Raw genomic sequence first — 17,527 nt, forward strand, 5'->3', positions numbered from 1 at the left:
AATGTGAGCTTATGTTTAAGCACTCTATTTCAGTGGGACTGAGGGAGGGAAGGATTGCGTAGCTCTGAGATTTCAACGCAGAATTAATTAGATGGTGAATAACTCTTCATTTTAGCATCGTAAAAGAAATAAAGGCGTACCTACAGTTGAGAAAAATAAAGAGGTGGGGGGAGGGGAACAAGGAAAGAAGGGGAGAGGTAATTCCGCAAAGTCTCCCCCATGGTTGTAATAAGAAAAGGGAGCTGAGGTATGTGACAGAAGGACAGACTTGAGGTTAACAAAGGATTGGTCACCCAGTCGGTCTGAAGCTAGAAACAATCAGAGCATGTCAATCAAACTCTGCTGGACTGGGGCCAGTTATTTTAGTGCAGCAGTGAAAAACAATATTGAATACTAAAATAAGGTTCACAACTCTCTGAGTAAAAATCACTCTCTTCATCTTGGTCCAAAGTGGCATTTCACTTATTTTTAAACTCCCACCTTCCCCAGGTCTAGACTCCCCTCCAATCAGAGGAAACATCTTACCTCCATTTATCTTATTAAGAATTTGGCAAATTTCAATGAGATTCTCTCTCAATCTTCGAAACTCTAGGGAACTTGGCCCCAACTTGCCCACTTGGACATCCTGAGAAGTCAAAAGGTGTGGTTCTGGAAAGTGTGACAAAAACATCTTTCTTGAGGTAAGGAGACCAACACAGAACACACCCTGCTAAATCCTCTTTTCCACCACCTGAGCAATGTATGCTTCCATAACGTGGAAGATTGATAGGACAGAAAATGGCCATTCGGCCCATTATTTCACCACAGCCAAGAAGGAGCTATCTGGTGTACTCCTACTTTGTAGGTCCCAGATGTAGCCCTGTGACGGCATTTCAAGTGGGTATACACACATTTTTAAAAAATGTGGTAAATGCACGTTTCTGCCTTTACCATCCTTTCAGACAAGAGTTCCAGAACCCCACGATCCTCTGGGTGAAACCATTTCTCCACAACTTCCCTTTTAACCTTTCTCCAAATTATTTTAAATCTAAATCCCTCTCTGCTAAAGAAAACAGGTTTTTCCTATCCAATCTATGTAGTATTATCACCATTTTATCCATCTCAATTAATTCCCCTCTCAGCCATTTTGGTCCTAACAAAACAACCCCAGCCAGTCCAATTTTTCCTCATGGCTAAAATTCTCCAGTCTTGGTATATCCTTGAATGTCCTTTTCACATTTGCCTAATAATCTGTAAAAATAGCCTTGTCTCAGAAATCACTCCCTTTAATTCTCCTCCTCTGTGCCCTCTCCAATACCTCTTTCTTATAAATTGGCAAGCAGACTATGTGCAGTTCTCTAGTTCTAGCCTAACACGTGGAGAAAGTGAAGACTGCAGATGCTGGAGATCAGAGTCGAGACTGTTGTGCTGGAAAACCACAGCTGGTCAGGCATCATCCGAGGAGCAGCAGAATTGACATTTTGGGCATAAGCCCTTCATCAAGAATAAGACTACGGGCCAAGGGGGCCGAGAGGTGGCGGGGGGGGAGACGGTAGCTGGGAAAGTGATGGGTAGATGAACATGGAGCTGAAAGTGATAAGTCAAAGAGGAGGGTGGAGCAGATCAGTAGGAAGGAGAATGGGCAGGTAGGACTGTTCAAAAGGGCGGTGCTGAGTTGGAAGGTTGGGACTGGGATAAGGTGAGGGAGAGGAAATGGAGAAACTGATGCAATCCTGTGTGGTTGGAGGGTCGTTCTTCCTCCAGGCGTCAGGTGGTTCAGGTTTGGTGATGGAGGAGGCCCAGGACATGCTTGTCCTTGGCAGAGTGGGAGGGGGAGTTAAAGTGTTCAGCCACAGGGCGGTAGGGTTGGTTAGTGCAGATGTCCCAGAAATGTTCTCTGAAACAATCCGCAAGTTGGCATCCTGTCTCTCCAGTGTACAGGAGACCACATCGGGTGCAATGGATGCAGTAGATGATATGTGTGGAAGCACAGGTAAATTTCTGTCAGATGTGGAAGGATCCTTTGGGGCCTTGGACGGAGGTGAGGCAGGAGGTGAGGTGTGGCTCAGGTTTTGCACTTCTCCCATGCGGTCGGAGGTGCCAAGTTTCACCGGTTTCCCCATTTCCCCATCTCTCCCCTCTCCTCACCTTACCCCAGTCTCAACCTTCCAACTTGGCACCGCCCTCTTGAACAGTCCTACCTGTCCATCTTCCTTCCCACCGATCTGTTCCACCCTCCTCTCTGAACTATCACTTTCAGCCCCACGTTCATCTAATTATCACATTCCCAGCTACCTTCCGCCCAGCCCCACCCCCTTCCCATTTATCTCTGAGCCCCCTTGGCCCACAAGACTCATTCCTGATGAAGGGGTCCTGCCTGAAACATCAATTATCCTGATCCTCGGATGCTGCCTGACCGGCTGCGCTTTTCTAGCCTAACCTGTGTCTGTAAACAGTGAACCTCTTGCCCTTAAGCTCCTGGGCTCAATTTTATGCGACACCTACAGGTAGGAATCCAAGCACTCCCTATCATTATTATAATTCTTCTATGATTCCATGTCAAGTACCCCATAAGACTCTGTTAATTATCCACAGAACTTCTTGCTATTCATTTCTTATCACCGCGTACAATAAGCAATTGTATCCTCCAAGTCAGGCCCTGTCTGAAAATTACCACATAAGGCCCTCTACATCACTCCCTGTCACTCTGTAAATGGCCCACATGATGTACCATCACTCACTCGCTCTCACTCTGTGAATTACTCCCATGGCACTCCATCAATCCTTCTATATCACTCTGAAATCACCCTCATAGCGGCCTGACAATTATTCTTTATACCAGTGTAAATTAAGCCCATGCTGTCCTACAAATCATTCCCTATTACTCTATATACTGACATGTAAATTGGGGTGCTGGGCCAATGGCTCTGATCAACCCCTCCCCGGCCCAGCTGCAATTTTACGAATCACAGAAGAGGCATCATGTGGGTACACACCCATGGCCCAGTTGAGGCTCCACAAACAGCAGGGGAGCCTTGCCTCACACTAAAGTGAGTCATTGCCTGGAACGTTAAAGTGGGGCAAGTGGGGTGAGGAGAGGCAGGTTTCTCCCTCACATTTACACTAGCGCGTGGGTCTCTGCCCCACCCCCCCGAGTTTATAATCCAGCCAAATGTCTCAGTCAATAAAATATTCCAGATGCTTTCTTGAACATTGCATCTAATAATCATGCCTCTGTCCCAAAGCCAAGGCCCAGATCCTCAAGACTATGTAATTTCCTTCTCTAATTCTCAGCAGCATCACAAGGACAATTAGAAATATGCTGCCAAAAGACTGAGTAACAGAGAGCTAGAATGTCCTTTCTCCTCTTAGACCTGGGACTGATGCCAGCTTGGTCAGACAGTGCCTTTGTGTGTGCTCCTGCGTCATGCTGTACATGTCACACTCGAAGTGAAATCAACTGGCAGCTTCGGTACCCTTTGGGCACAAGCGCCTGGAGAAAAGTTACCCTTTATTTAATTATATGCAAGGTCAGGTGCTCTCTTAGGACTATGGATTTATTCAGACTATTTTCAGCAACACGAGGAGAGTCAGATGAAATATAGATTCTCTTTTGTTCTTTTGCTATCCCTCCCCCATTTTACATTTTTAACTTTTCAGTTATCGAGTCATAAAGATGTATAGCATGGAAACAGACCCCATAGTGCAACTTGCCCATGCCAACCAGATACTCTAAATTAATTGAGTCCCATTTACCAACATTTGACCCATATCCCTCTGAACCCTTCTTATTCATATACCCATCCAGTTGCCTTTTAAATGTTGTAATTGTACCAGCCTCCACCACCTCCTCTGGCAGCTCATTCCACACATGCACCACACTCTGATGAAAGGCCACATAAAACCTAATATATTAACCCTGTCCCTCTCTCTGCAAACTTTGCCAGAATTTCTAATGGTTTCTGTACTTCTTCCTGTCCAGCATCTGCATTACTTTGTTTCTGGTCTAGAATTTGTCAGACTTGCAGACTAGATGGATAAACCATCTCATTTCCCCATCACTGTCATTTATCAATAGAAAATACAGTGTTTACTGTGGATAAGGACATGGAAGATATAGAACGTGGGGAAATAGATGGTGACATCTTGAAAATGTCCACATTACAGAGAAGGAGGTGATGGATGTCTTGAAATGCATAAAAGAGGATAAATCCCCAGGACATTTGTATCATCGACAGTCACAGGTGAGTGCCGGAAGACTGGGAGGTTGGCCAATGTGGTGCCACTGTTTAAGAAAGGAAAAGCCAGGGAACCATAGACTGGTGGGCCTGACACCAGTGGTGGGTTGGTTGTTGGAGGGAACCCTGAGGGACGGGATTTACATGTATTTGGAAAGGCAAGGACTGATTAGGGATAGTCAGTATGGCTTTGTTAATGGAAAATCTCGTCTCACAAACTTGATTGAATTTTTTGAAGAAGTAACAAAGAGGATTCATGAGGGTAGAGCAGTGGATGTGATCTAAATGGACTTCACTAAGGTGTTCGACAAGGTTCCTCATGGGAGACTGGTTAGCAAGGTTAGATCTCATGGAATACAGGGAGAACTAGCCATTTGGATACAGAATTGACTCAAAGATAAAAGACAGAGGGTGGTGGTGTAGTGGACAGCGAAGAAGATTACCTCGGAGTACAATAGGATCTTGATCAGATGGGCCAATGGGCTGAGGAGTGGCAGATGGAGTTTAATTTAGATAAATGCGTGATGCTGCATTTTAGGAAAGTAAGTTAGAGCAGGACTTGTACACATAATGGTAAGGTCCCAGGGAGAGTTGCTGAACAAAGAGACCTTGGAGTGCAGGTTCATATTTCCTCGAAAGTAGAGTCACGGGTAGATGGAATAGTGAAGGCGGCATTTGGTATGCTTTCCTTTATTGGCCTAACCAATGTTGAGTATGGTAGTTGGGAGGTCATATTGCAGCTGTACAGGACATTGGTTCAGCCACTTTTGGAATATTTAGTGCAATTCTGATCTCCTTCCTTTCAGAAGGATGTTGTGAAACTTGAAAGGGTTCAGAAAAGATTGACAAGGATGTTGCCAGGGTTGAAGGATTTGAGCTATAGGGAGAGGCTAAATAGGCTGGGGCTGTTTTCCCTGGAGCGTCGGAGGCTGAGGGTGCCTTATAGAGGTTTATAAAATCATGAGGGGCATGGATAGGATAAATAGACAAGGTCTTTTCCCTGGGATGGGGGAAGAGTCCAGAACTAGAGGACATATGTTTCGGGTGAGAGGAGAAAGATATAAAAGTGACCTGAGGGGCAACTTTTTCATACAGAGGGTGGTGTGTGTATGGAATGAGCTGCCAGAGGAAGTGGTGGAGGCTGGTACAATTGCAACATTTAAAAGGCACCTGGATGGGTATGTGAATAGGGAGGGTTTAGAAGGATATGGGCCAAGTGCTGGTAAATGGGACTAGATTAGGTTAGGATATCTGGTCAGCGTGGACAAGTTGGACCGAAGGGTCTGTTTCTGTGCTGTACAGCTCTATGACTCTATGGCATCCTTTCTTTTCATTCAACTCTTCATTTTATAAAAGCTATTCTCTAAACGAACTTGCAATTTTGACCTGTTCCCTCAAATACTCTCCTGGAGGCAACAATTCATTTGGTTTGTTACAGTGAGACATAGGTTCAAAGTTACAGGCTACACCATAAGAGTTTGAGCGATGAATACTGAGCCTATTTAAGTATTTGGGAGGAAGTACAAGTATTAACTAAACCAAAGTCAAAATATTGAGGGTACTAGAGATTGGAATTAAAGACAGAAATCACTGGAGAATATCAGCGGGTCTGGCAGCATCTTGGAAAGAGAAACAGAGCCAATGTTTCAAGTCCAATAGGAGTCTTCTTCAGAGATTCTGTACAAACGTCACTAAGAGTCATACAGAATGGAAACAGACCCTTTGGTCCGACCTGTCCATGCCAAATATAATCGCAAATTAAGCTAGTCCCATCTGCTTGTGCTCATGTCCCTCCAAACCTTTTCTATTCATGTACTAATCGAAATGTCTTTTAAACAGTGTAACTGTGCCCACATCCACACTTTCTCAGGAAGTTCATTCCATTCACGAACCACCCTCTGTGTAAAAAAAAAAGCACCTTGTGTCTTTTTAAAATCTCTCTCTCTCTCCTCTCACCTTAAAAATGTCAATCCGGTGAAGCCACCAAATGGGACTACTTGCATGCCAAACAGCATAAACAAATGACAGAGCTAAGAGATCCCACAATCAAAAGATCAGATCTTAGCTCTTAACAGACAGTAATCAGAACCAAATTTCCTGCTGATACTTGCTTCCTCTAGATAACATCTATCCCATTACACACCCTCCCCAATCTCCAGAAACCACCTGCAGCACTCATATAGCTACTCAGATGCAAACCAGCAAGGATCCTGGGATCTTCCTGAACTGTTCAGCTTCATATAAAACTCTGCACATGAAACTAAATTCCTTTCTTCATGAAAATTCTACAAGAAAATTCTTAATCAGGGTGGATAATGCGATTTGCAATTTCACAAAATTAATCTTAGCTCTTCTAATAGTAGCAATCTTACAGACTTCACTGTCAATAATGGTTCATTAAAAACAAACTTTTTCAAGTCAAACCACACACTGTCACCATTAGGATATTTTCTTTAAAAGCCACACTTTATATATTGTGTAATCTCCCTAACGTACAGACAGAAGCTTACAACAATGACATTGTCTGCAAACCATCCATCAATAAGTGACTAATCAAACTCAGCAAAGCCTCAAGCTGTGTCTACTTCCAGTAAGACATTAAAAGCCTTAAAAAGGAAGGAACCACCTTCAGTTTTTGTCGCCACATTTAACTAGAAAAATATGATAAATCTTGAGATAGAGTAAATTTACCAGAATAGTTCCGAGGATGAGGGTTAGGTTGGAGAAGCTACAGCCATTCTCCATGGAGCAAGGGAAGTGGGATATGAGAGATGTACAAGATTGTAACAGATTTAGATTAGGTAGTCCATTGCTTCCATTAGCTGACTGTACAAGGACTAGTGAACACACCTTTAAGGTTTTAGGCAAGAGATGCAGAGGAGGTGTAAGGAAGAACTTGTTTTACACATTGATCAAGAACAGAATCTCCTGCCTACATGGGGTTTGAACTGGAAACAATCAATGATTTCAAAAGGATGTTTAATGGGCATTTAAGGGAAATAACTTGTGGGATTAAAGAAACAGTAGTGAAAGGGCACTGACTGGATTTCTTTGCTAATATCAGCATGGACTCAAGGGGCTGAATGTACTCCTTCTCTGCCATTATAACTTTATAACACTGCTTCATATGAGCAGCATAGTATATTCCATCTTAATATAAGAGTAATACATCGTACATTACAGGTTTAATACTCATGATATTATAAAACAGGACATCAACTGATTTGGCATCAGTGAAAGCCATGGGAGTCCTGGTAATATTAATACAATTTTTGAGCTGGTTCTGAGCCAAGGATTCACAGGAGGAAGGTGGGCTGACACCTGTTATTCTCCATATGGTGTGTTCCTGCTCTCAGCACATTCTCTGATGATAGAGCCAAGTGCAGGCAAAGCTTTTCCCCAAAGATTTAAGGGGAGAGGGAGAGTAAACTAAAGGTTCAGTGACCCTGATAGTTACTCGTGAACTTCAGAAAAATGAATCATTAAGAGGCAACTGTCAGGCTAGGTTCATCATCTTGGGGCATGCTGTGCTGCACTGGGGGAGATTTACTTACATCAAAAATTGGGAGGGAAGGCAGAAATAATTGAAAAACAATCTGACATTGGTGGATTTGTGCTGAATCTGCTGTTCAGACTGAGGCCAGGAATTAAATTTTGAGGGTTAGGAATGGAAGAGTTGGGAGATAGAGGGAAGAGGAGAGGGCAGAAGGAAGTGGCAAAAGAGAAAGAGGAATGAGTGGGGAGAAGCTAAGGGAGGAGACAAAAGGAGAAGAGTTGGGGGAAGAGGAGGAAGTGTGGAAGAGGGAAAAGTAATCTCTCTCTCTCCCACAAAAATTAAAAAGCATCACTAAGCTCTGAAATGTGTCCAGGTGCTGAAATAATTATGGGAATTTGAGAAAGTGTTCACCCTTACCAGGACCATAGTCTGGTAATTTTCAAGAGGAGTAAAGTTAACCCTTTCAGGCCCACAGCCTTCTAATGACTTGGCCAAAATGGACTATCCAAATTGACTGCTACACAGAGCTGCTCGTCAAATTCATTAATATTTCAAAAGGTTTCATTTGAAAATAAAAGCAATTGAAAGCATTCGGTTCAAATGTGGGGTGATTCCTCTGAAAATGCGTTGTTTATATAAACAACACAAAACACTGACTTTCAAGTCACCCAAATGTAACATTTAAAACTATTGTGTTCTTAGAATTTTTGTATTGTACCATTCACTGGATGTACAATGCATTCAGAGATCTTATTTTACATTCCAGATATTTACTATGCATACAAACCATGAGAAAGGAACCACTGTTACTTTAAAAGCAAGTGAATTTTCTGACGAATGTTAAACTTTTTCAGCAATTATTTAACTTATGAGAAATATTCTGTAGATGTTGGATCATTAGTCTGCATCGGGGGGGGGGGGGGATGGCGACAACAGAAATCAGCTCCAGTCGTGAGCCATGGGGTTGAGGTTTGTAATACGGCGTATCAAGCAGACGATTTGATCGTATGAAATGGTTATTTTAGAACGATCATTCCTAATTGACCAAGCCTTGGGAGACCAGATTATGAGCGATATAAACATGTTCTACAAGTCCATTCTATAATAATAATCAGAAACACCCTTAGGAAATAATATAATTCAGCATCGGTTACTGATCAGTATGTTTTGCTATGTTTTTGCCCTTTTTTTTGGTATTTTCGCTGCCCCCCCCCCAATTCGGCCGAGGATACCAAACAATAGAGAAGGGGAAAACATCAGCAGTCTTGCATTGATTGCAAACTGCGTCACTGAAATAGTACAAGACACACCGCGATCATGAGATACTGTGGACCCCCCCCTGGCCTGGAGAACTGGACGCTACTCGTTCACGTTCGTGAAACATGAAGCCTGGGAGGTAAACAACAATTGAAGGAACGGCTCCGGTCCCTGTCAAAATCAGCTGGAAGCGGCTCCGGGAAGCGCATCAGCCGCTGGGAGGGGAGGGGAGGGGAGGGGGGACGGGGACGCGATGCTGCGGTTGTTGCAATTTCACCGATGGCTCGGCACCGGGCCGGCTCGCCTCATTTCCGATTAATAATGAAAAAAAATAGAACACACGAGGAGATTTCAATCCTTGTCGTGCAATCCTACCGGAGTTGCTCAGCTCCGCCGCCTGCCTGGTGCTGATCCGAGCTGTTTGGGATCTCCAGTCATTCAGAAGGCAGCTGAGGATTGGGGCTGGACCCAGCCGCCTGCGTCACAGCAACTCCTCCTGGCCTCTGAGAATTGATCAGCCAGTGCTGCACCCGAAACTGCAAATTCTAGAAAACACTCTCATTCAGGTGGTGCTGACTGCATTGAGGACAAATGTTCAATACCTTGCACTCCCTGGACTGTGGCAATACCATTTTGACACACAACCCAGGCTCAAGTAGAAATTCACACAATAAACATGTTTGCAGATTGTGGATAAATTAACAGGTTTTCATCCATTTTGACTGATGCTTTCCCCTTACACTCACGAGGAAAACAATCTCGTTAACAGCATATTCCTAGAATAATAAATTTCTATCCATTAAATGTTAAATGTGGGAGCTCAAGTTTGCATTTCATCTCAAGAAGCTGCAGTCTCGGTTACTATTTGCAGTATATGGTACCCATAACTATCATCACTTACCCCCCACTCTCACCCCAAAAAAATGCCCTCGATGCCTCAGTTGTTGAAAGGGATCACCCCATCTCCTACCTCCTTCCCTTCTCTAAAGTCTTAAAAAGTGTGGTCACCCTCAAAATCATCGCATCATTTGTATGGCACTTTGATCTTTTGCTATAAATTTTGTGTCCTCTGATCCTGCCCCACTAGCTACTTGATGAAGGAGCAGTGCTTCGAAAGCTTGTACTTCCAAATAAACCTGTTGGACCATAACTTGCTGTTGTGTGATTTTTAACTTTGTACAAAATCTGGCTCATCTTTGCTGTCACTTCATGTTTGAACCATAAAATTGAGATTTCTGTACCATCGACTGCATTGAAACAACCTTAACCAGAGTGGCATCCATATGATTATGAGTAGGCTGTACTATCCTTCCTCAATTTGACTTTGACATGATGGACCACATTATCCACCACCTTTGCCTTTTCTCCACTGTCTCAGTTCGTCTCCACTTGATGCTAACTCTTATCTGTGCAGTGGTAGACAGAATAATTTACGTTTCTGTTTCCACCATAGCACTGTTACCGCTGGATTCCTAACAGGATCTGAATTTCACCTCCTCATATTTCTCATTGACATGCTACCCATCAAAGAAAGCACTCAAAAATACAAAGTCAGCTTTCACATGTACACTGATAACAACCAGTCAACCTCACTCCCCAACCTTCCAACTGCATTTCCTTTGTTTGGCTGTTTGTTTGATATTGGATGAGAAGAAATTTTCTCCAATGAAATGTGAAAACAGAAGCCATTGTCTTTCATCCTGACTACAAATTCTGCTCACCTGCCATTGATTCCATGGCTCTCGTTGGCAACTGTTTGAGGCTGACAGAATCACAGAACTGTTATAGTGAAGATCCATCATATCTGCTCAAGTTCTCCAAATGAGCATTATGAATAGCACTATTCTCCAACTCTTTCCCCCATAACTCCGCACATTATTTCTAGTTAAGTAATCATCTAATGTCCCTTTGAATGTCTCGATCAAACCTCCCCATAGAAACTTTACAGCACAGAAAAATACCACACTGCCCATTATGTGTGTGTTGGCCAAGCAATGGGCAGTGAGGTATTTGTAGCATTTGGTTCACCTTCCTGAAAGTTATGGGATTTCGGGTGCCTATCCAGACACCTTTCAAATAAGTTGAAGGGTTCAGGCTTTGAATTCCAGACCCTGACCACACTTTGGGTTAATAAAAAGGTGTTTACCCATCTCTCCTCTAACATTTAATTGTTAACTACTTTAAATCTAAGCCCCTTACTCATTGACCTTTCCAACAAAGGAAATTGATCCTTCCCAGCCACTCTATCAAAATCCCTCACAACCTTGAACACCCCAACAAAATCTGCCCCATGCCTTCTCTATACTGAGGAGAACAACCCCAGCCTACACAATTGTTCTTACAGCTGCATTTTTCCAGTCCTGTCCTGGCAACAGCCAGGTAAAACTCCTCTGTACCATCTGTGTACGAAGCACCCTTTCTCTATCGAAGGGACCTCCCTCAGAAGCATCACCTCAATTATTTTTTAAGATCTCACACCTGCTGAGAAACCAAGAGATCACTCCATTTTGCAACTGCCTCAGCCCATTTGCTCCTGAAATTCTCAAAGATTCTCCAGACTCAGCTATTCCCGTGCCCTTCTGATCAGTCTTCGATCATCTATCCTCCATTAATGTCAGTTTATCTAATGATCTGATGCCTGAAACTTGATTGGCCCCAAGTACTATTCACCCATCATCCATGTGCTTACTGACCTACTCTAGCCCTCAGGAGAAAGCGAGGACCGCAGATGCTGGAGATCAGAGTTGAATAGTGTGGCATTGGAAAAGCACAGCAGGTCAGGCAGCATCCAGGGAGCAGGTGAATCGATACTTCGGGCATAAGCCCTTCATCAAGAATGGGCCGATGAGGGCTTCCGCCAGAATGACATTCCTGATGACGGGCTTATGCCCGAAACATCGATTGTCATGCTCCTTGGTTGCTGCCTGACCTCCTGTGCTTTTCCAGCACCACACTTTTCTACTCTAGCCCTCAATCCAGCATTCTCCATGAATTTTAAATTTTCATTCATGAGTCCAAATCGTGTCCTAACTGTACTTTCCTTATCTACAATCCTCAGAGAACTTTCATTAGACCAATTCTAGCTTTTGTCCTACTCCAACCTTCTTTCTTCCACCCATTGGTGGTCAATACCTATCTTCGTCCTAAGCTCTTGAATTCTCTCCTTGAAGCTCACCACTTCACTTCTCAGTTAAGATCATCCTTAGAACTTGCCTTTAGATCACGCTTTTAGTCATCAGTCCTAATATCCCCTTGTGTGATTCAGTGTTACATTTTGTCAGCTAATGTTCTTGTGAAGCATCTTCAAATGTTTACTGAGTTGACACGATGTGAATGAAGGTTGTTGTTGTAAATAGAAGATAGTAAATTAACTGCAATAGGCCATAAATATGTAATAATTGATTATTTGACTGTGACAAACTAAATATGAAATAATTTATCCTCTAATTATAACAGTCTGTAAAAATTGAATAATGTATGAACCATAAGACTGTAAAGATGGACTAATTAATTAACGAACAGACTAAATGTGGAGTAACTCATTATCTGACAGTTACAAGTTGTAAATATAGACTAATCCATTATCTAAATGTAAAAGATTAAAATTTAGTATTGGTGAAAAAAGACATACTTTGGTGACAGTCATTCTCTGGTTCATTCCTCGTGTAATGCCTGAACTAATCAACTTCAACAATATTTCTCTGAGGCAACACCTGTACCAATTAGAGTCTACTTGCCAACCAACTGCACACTCTTCTCATACACCATAAAAAACTGTTCACTTTACATTGCTATTCTTGTGAATATCCTGATGAATACAAAATGAAAAACTTTAACAAAATATGTCTGTTTTCAGCAATACTCAAGTTCTGTATGACCAAAGATTAAACATTGAATTATTCTTACAAGACTGTAACTATGTGATAATTCAATAACTAACTGTAGCACAGTGTATATACATAGCCTGAAATGAATTTGTAACAGCTTACAGAGCAAAATTAAATGTAATATATTGATACCATAACTGACAGAACAGTAACCAAAATCTATAGCAATGTGGAAATAATATTTGTGCATCTCTTTGATACAAACAACTTTTAATAAAATGTAATGGATACCATGGAGTGCATAAAAAGGTTCTTTGATATTTTGGTCATTGTATTAAGACAGTGAGTATCAGCAAAAATGCTGTGAGTTTCTAAACTGGAAACGAATGGAGAGCTCTGTAATGAATATTAAATGATTGTGTTTGTCATTGTGAATAAAATGAGTGATTAATCAGCAGTTTATTACTTCTAAAAATGCCTTCCATATTTCCTTCAATATTATTTTGCAGATAGCAAGTGATCTGTTGGTATATAATGCCACCCTCCTCTACTTGAGAGATGGTCTCTGGTGAGAAACAAAAGGGAGATTTGATTGAAATTGTTGAAAATGTAGCTGCTGGCAAAAAAGGCTTAGAATGGCATCCTCGTTATGGGCAAATCTTCATTTTTTTCTGGAGTAGTGGTCTGCCTAAAAGGGCAGCTTCTCTGTTTGATTCTCCACAACTCACAGTCCAGTACTTTTCCCTTCAGTTGCTGGCGGGAATGTCCAATTTTCAACATCAAGAGCAATATGACTAGCAAGAAGAACAAATAAAATGGTTTTCCAGTGCCTTTCTCATGTGTTACTATTAAAGGAAACACAAGTCCTCTTCCCAAATTACCATCCACTTTAAGCAGACATTCTTTTTCAATGATTGAGATCTTTTATCTCCAACCTTAAATATTTGCTAAATTCACCACTGACCATGGTCTATGTCCCTGAGAATGGGACCCTTTCTAGGCCTGGATTGACTCACAACAAGGCAGGGATGGACGACGCCTGGAAATCTCAGATGAACTTGTTGCCCCAGTACTCAATGTGGAAACATGATGCTTTGCCACTTGGAAAAGGACACCAATTGTCCAAAACTTTATCAAAAGCATATTGTCCTGAAATGAGCAATATTTAGTTTTTGGGGCAGAAAGGAGTAGAAGAGATAAATATTAAAAATTAATTTTAAAAGACTTAATTAGTATTGCAATCAGGACCATGAAAATACTTGGAGAGAACCTGATTTGGACTTGGGTGGACGAAGTTAAAAATCACCCAACACCAGGTTAGTCCAACAGGTTTATTTGGAAGCACTAACTTTCAGAACGCTGCTCCTTCAAAGAAAACATGACGGAATTGCCAAGACTGAGCTGTATTGTGGACTGGATGTTGGCCTGTTAGGGAGATTGGAGGGGACTGAAAGAGATACATTCTAAGAAGTTCAAAGTTTGGGAGATTTGTAGCTCGGGTGCTTGTTGTTGTGGTTCTGTTCGCCGAGCTGGGAATTTGTCTTGCAAACGTTTCGTCCCCTGTCTAGGTGACATCCTCAGTGCTTTGGAGCCTCCTGTGAAGCGCTTCTGTGCTGTTTCCTCCGGCATTTATAGTGGCACTCATCCACAGACTCTATCAACAAACACATAGACCTGGACCCAATATACCGGCCACTACAGCGGACAGCTCGAACTGACAACCGGAAGTGGCAGAGACAGGCCACTATAAATGCCGGAGGAAACAGCATAGAAGCGCTTCACAGGAGGCTCCCAAGCACTGAGGATGTCACCTAGACAGGGGACGAAACATTTGCAAGACAAATTCCCAGCTTGGCAAACAGAACCACAACAACATTCTAAGAAGATTTAGTCCAGTTTAGTTTTCATAGACTGCCTCCCTATTGAGGCAAAAAGAATCTTGATTTGACAAAGGATCCAAAATCATTCAAGCAGAACCAAAGGAAAAACATGGTTAGATGCCACTAAGTAGATGGCAATGCCTTAACCATTTATGTGTTGTGTAAGGCCACTAGGACCCCTTCCATCCTTATCAAGGGGAGTGCTAACCTTCTCTCCTTTCATACAACACAATTGTAACAGGAATTAATACCTTATTTGTATCCCAAAATATCAAACCTTTTTCTGGTCAATGTGACTGTCCGACGCTTTCTGGCCTGTGCATCTTACTTGAATTCTACAATTATGGACATGCAAGTCACATTGCACTGAAATCTGGTAAAGACACATACAGTTTGATTATCTGACCAACGTTATGTAGTAAAAGCTGTATCATGCTAATACATACAAGATTTCAGCCAATTACCTTTCAATGCACATGTGCACCTCAAACAATCGCTCAAAACGTACACCATACAAAAGGGGAATCAATCCGGGCAAGAGTGCAGCCCAAATAAAAGGAAAAATACGTGATAGGGACTTAAATAGCAGAGTCCAGGGATGATTACAGACTTAATGGTTGGCCGTCATGTGACTTCCAAATCCACAGCCGACTGCGCATGCTCAACGTGGAGTGTCACTCCACATTTACTTGTATATAAAGGACAGTACATTGTAACATTAATATATTTCAAAATAAACCTAAAACTCAAATCGTTGTTTCATAATCATTATGTGTATCTGATATTTCCAGGATGCTGAAATAATAGAATTAATCAGCACAGAAGGAGGCCATTCAATCCATCATGTTCTTTGAAAGAGCCAGCAATTAGTAAAAACATTGGAAATGTAGCCACCACCTGAAGTTATACTCTTAAGCTGACATGCTAGCGATCAAATTGTGAATCATTGCCAATCATTATTAAGGAAGCGCTGGAAATTGGAGAGGTAGCAAAATGATATCTGATGTAATATGCCCATATTTTAAAAAGGGGGAGACACAGGCAAGTAAATAATATGGAAATATGGAAATTTAGGTAGAAGATCAGACTGAATGAAAGTGAAAGTTTGAGGACTGTTTGGCCCATTCCTGCTCCTAATTGCAAGTATTGTACTGGAAACATAAAGTTACAAATATATAATACACTTCACAAAATGAGCTAAACTGCAGAAAATAGTGTAACCAACCACTTTGGACCTAAAAGGTGTAGATTGGAATATCCTCTAAATGTTATTTATTTCATGGCATGTGAACATTTAGGCTGGGCCAGCATTTATTGTCTATCTGTAGTTGCTGTTGAAAAGGTGGTGATGGGCTGCCTTTTGGAAACACTGGAGTACGTCTGGTTTTGGTGCACCCACAATGCTATTAATTATGCTACTGTTTTAGGATTCTGAAATTTTCAGATACATGTAGCAATTAGAATGATTATAATTTATTACAATGATTGTAGTTTTAGGTATATTTAGGCAAATATGTAAATAGTACTATGCACAGTCCTGTACATGCAATTGAACAGGGTGTTGACACTACATGTTCAGGTGCTCCGCTGAAGGAATGGCAATATATTCCCAAGTCAGGATGGTGAATGAATTGGAGGGGAACTTCCAAATGCTGGTGGTCGTTAAGAGTCAATCATATTGCCTTGGATCTGGAGTCACATGAAGGCCAGAGCAGGTAATGATGGTATTAATGAGCCAGATTTTTTTTACAACCATTAAATTAACTTCACAGTAATCATTAGATTTTTAATTCTGCCACAGTGAGTTTCAAATCCAAGTTTCCAAAGCATTACCTTGGACCCTGGACTACTAATCCAGAAACAGTATCACCACACCATCACCGCTCCTTAAATAATACAAAGCTTGAATAAGTGGGGATACAATGGGACTTAAGGGTGTAGTTAAATAGATCATTAAAATATCATAAACATGTACAAAATATACACAGAATTGTGGGGTTTGTGCCCCTTTCCCCTGTAAATTGCTGTTTCTTGTATATGATTGTTCATGTTAATTAGGGAGACAGGCCGCCTACTTGCGGAACGTTTCAGAGAACACCTCTGGGACACCCGGACTAACCAACCCAACCACCCTGTAGCCCAACACTTCAACTCCCCCTCCCACTCCACCAAGGACATGCAGGTCCTTGGACTCCTCCATCGCCAGACCATGGCAACACGACGGTTGGAGGAAGAGCGCCTCATCTTCCGCCTGGGAACCCTCCAACCACAACGGATGAACTCAGATTTCTCCAGTTTCCTCATTTCCCCTCCCCCCACCTTGTCTCAGTCAAATCCCTTGAACTCAGCACCGCCTTCCGAACCTGCAATCTTCTTTCTGACCTCTCCACCCCCACCCCACTCCGGCCTATCACCCTCACCTTGACCTCCCTCCACCTATCACATTCCCAACGCCCCTCCCCCAAGTCCCTCCTCCCTACCTTTTATCTTAGCCTGCTGGACACACTTTCCTCATTCCTGAAGAAGAGCTGATGCCCGAAACGTCGACTCTCCTGTTCCTTGGATGCTGCCTGACCTGCTGCGCTTTTCCAGCAACACATTTTCGGCTCTGTTCATGTTAATTGTTTGTTTATATTTTGTACTGTTTAATAAAATAAAACAATTATAAACAGAATTGTCTATGGAATGCTGGAGGGTCAGAATACAAGGAGTTATTTTCACTTTGAAATTCAACTATACAAAGGTAGGCTTTGTCCTGTGCACACTTTAGGAAGTTATATTGGCCTTGAAGGCAGTGCCTCCACTTGTAGGTCTGCAATCTGTTCTAATACCCTGAGGTACTTACGTAAG

General features: G+C 42.2%; 1 protein-coding gene and 1 non-coding gene across 4 annotated transcripts in view; both read right to left on the minus strand.

Annotated features, from left to right (window-relative positions):
- Window positions 1-15,237, minus strand: part of clip3 (CAP-GLY domain containing linker protein 3) — a 63,329-nt gene extending 48,092 nt beyond the window's left edge. Inside the window, exon 1 of one of the 3 annotated variants that reach the window (XM_072549512.1) lies at window positions 15,142-15,237. Coding sequence is in view for 1 of the 3 variants with exons in the window: in XM_072549510.1 (XP_072405611.1) it covers window positions 526-531 (6 nt within the window). In the remaining 2 variants the exon portion in view is untranslated. Of the gene's footprint in view, window positions 1-525; window positions 631-9,345; window positions 9,475-15,141 lie in introns of those variants that run through there. The other 2 variants (XM_072549511.1, XM_072549510.1) reach the window with 2 other exon arrangements.
- On the minus strand, window positions 14,779-14,907 carry LOC140454695 (U6atac minor spliceosomal RNA). The gene has a single exon (XR_011952742.1). It is a non-coding gene; the product is annotated as a U6atac minor spliceosomal RNA (small nuclear RNA).
- Window positions 15,238-17,527: the final 2,290 nt, after the last annotated feature.

The sequence above is a fragment of the Chiloscyllium punctatum genome, chromosome 29, assembly GCF_047496795.1.
Source record: "Chiloscyllium punctatum isolate Juve2018m chromosome 29, sChiPun1.3, whole genome shotgun sequence".
Classification (NCBI taxonomy): Eukaryota; Metazoa; Chordata; class Chondrichthyes; order Orectolobiformes; family Hemiscylliidae; genus Chiloscyllium; species Chiloscyllium punctatum.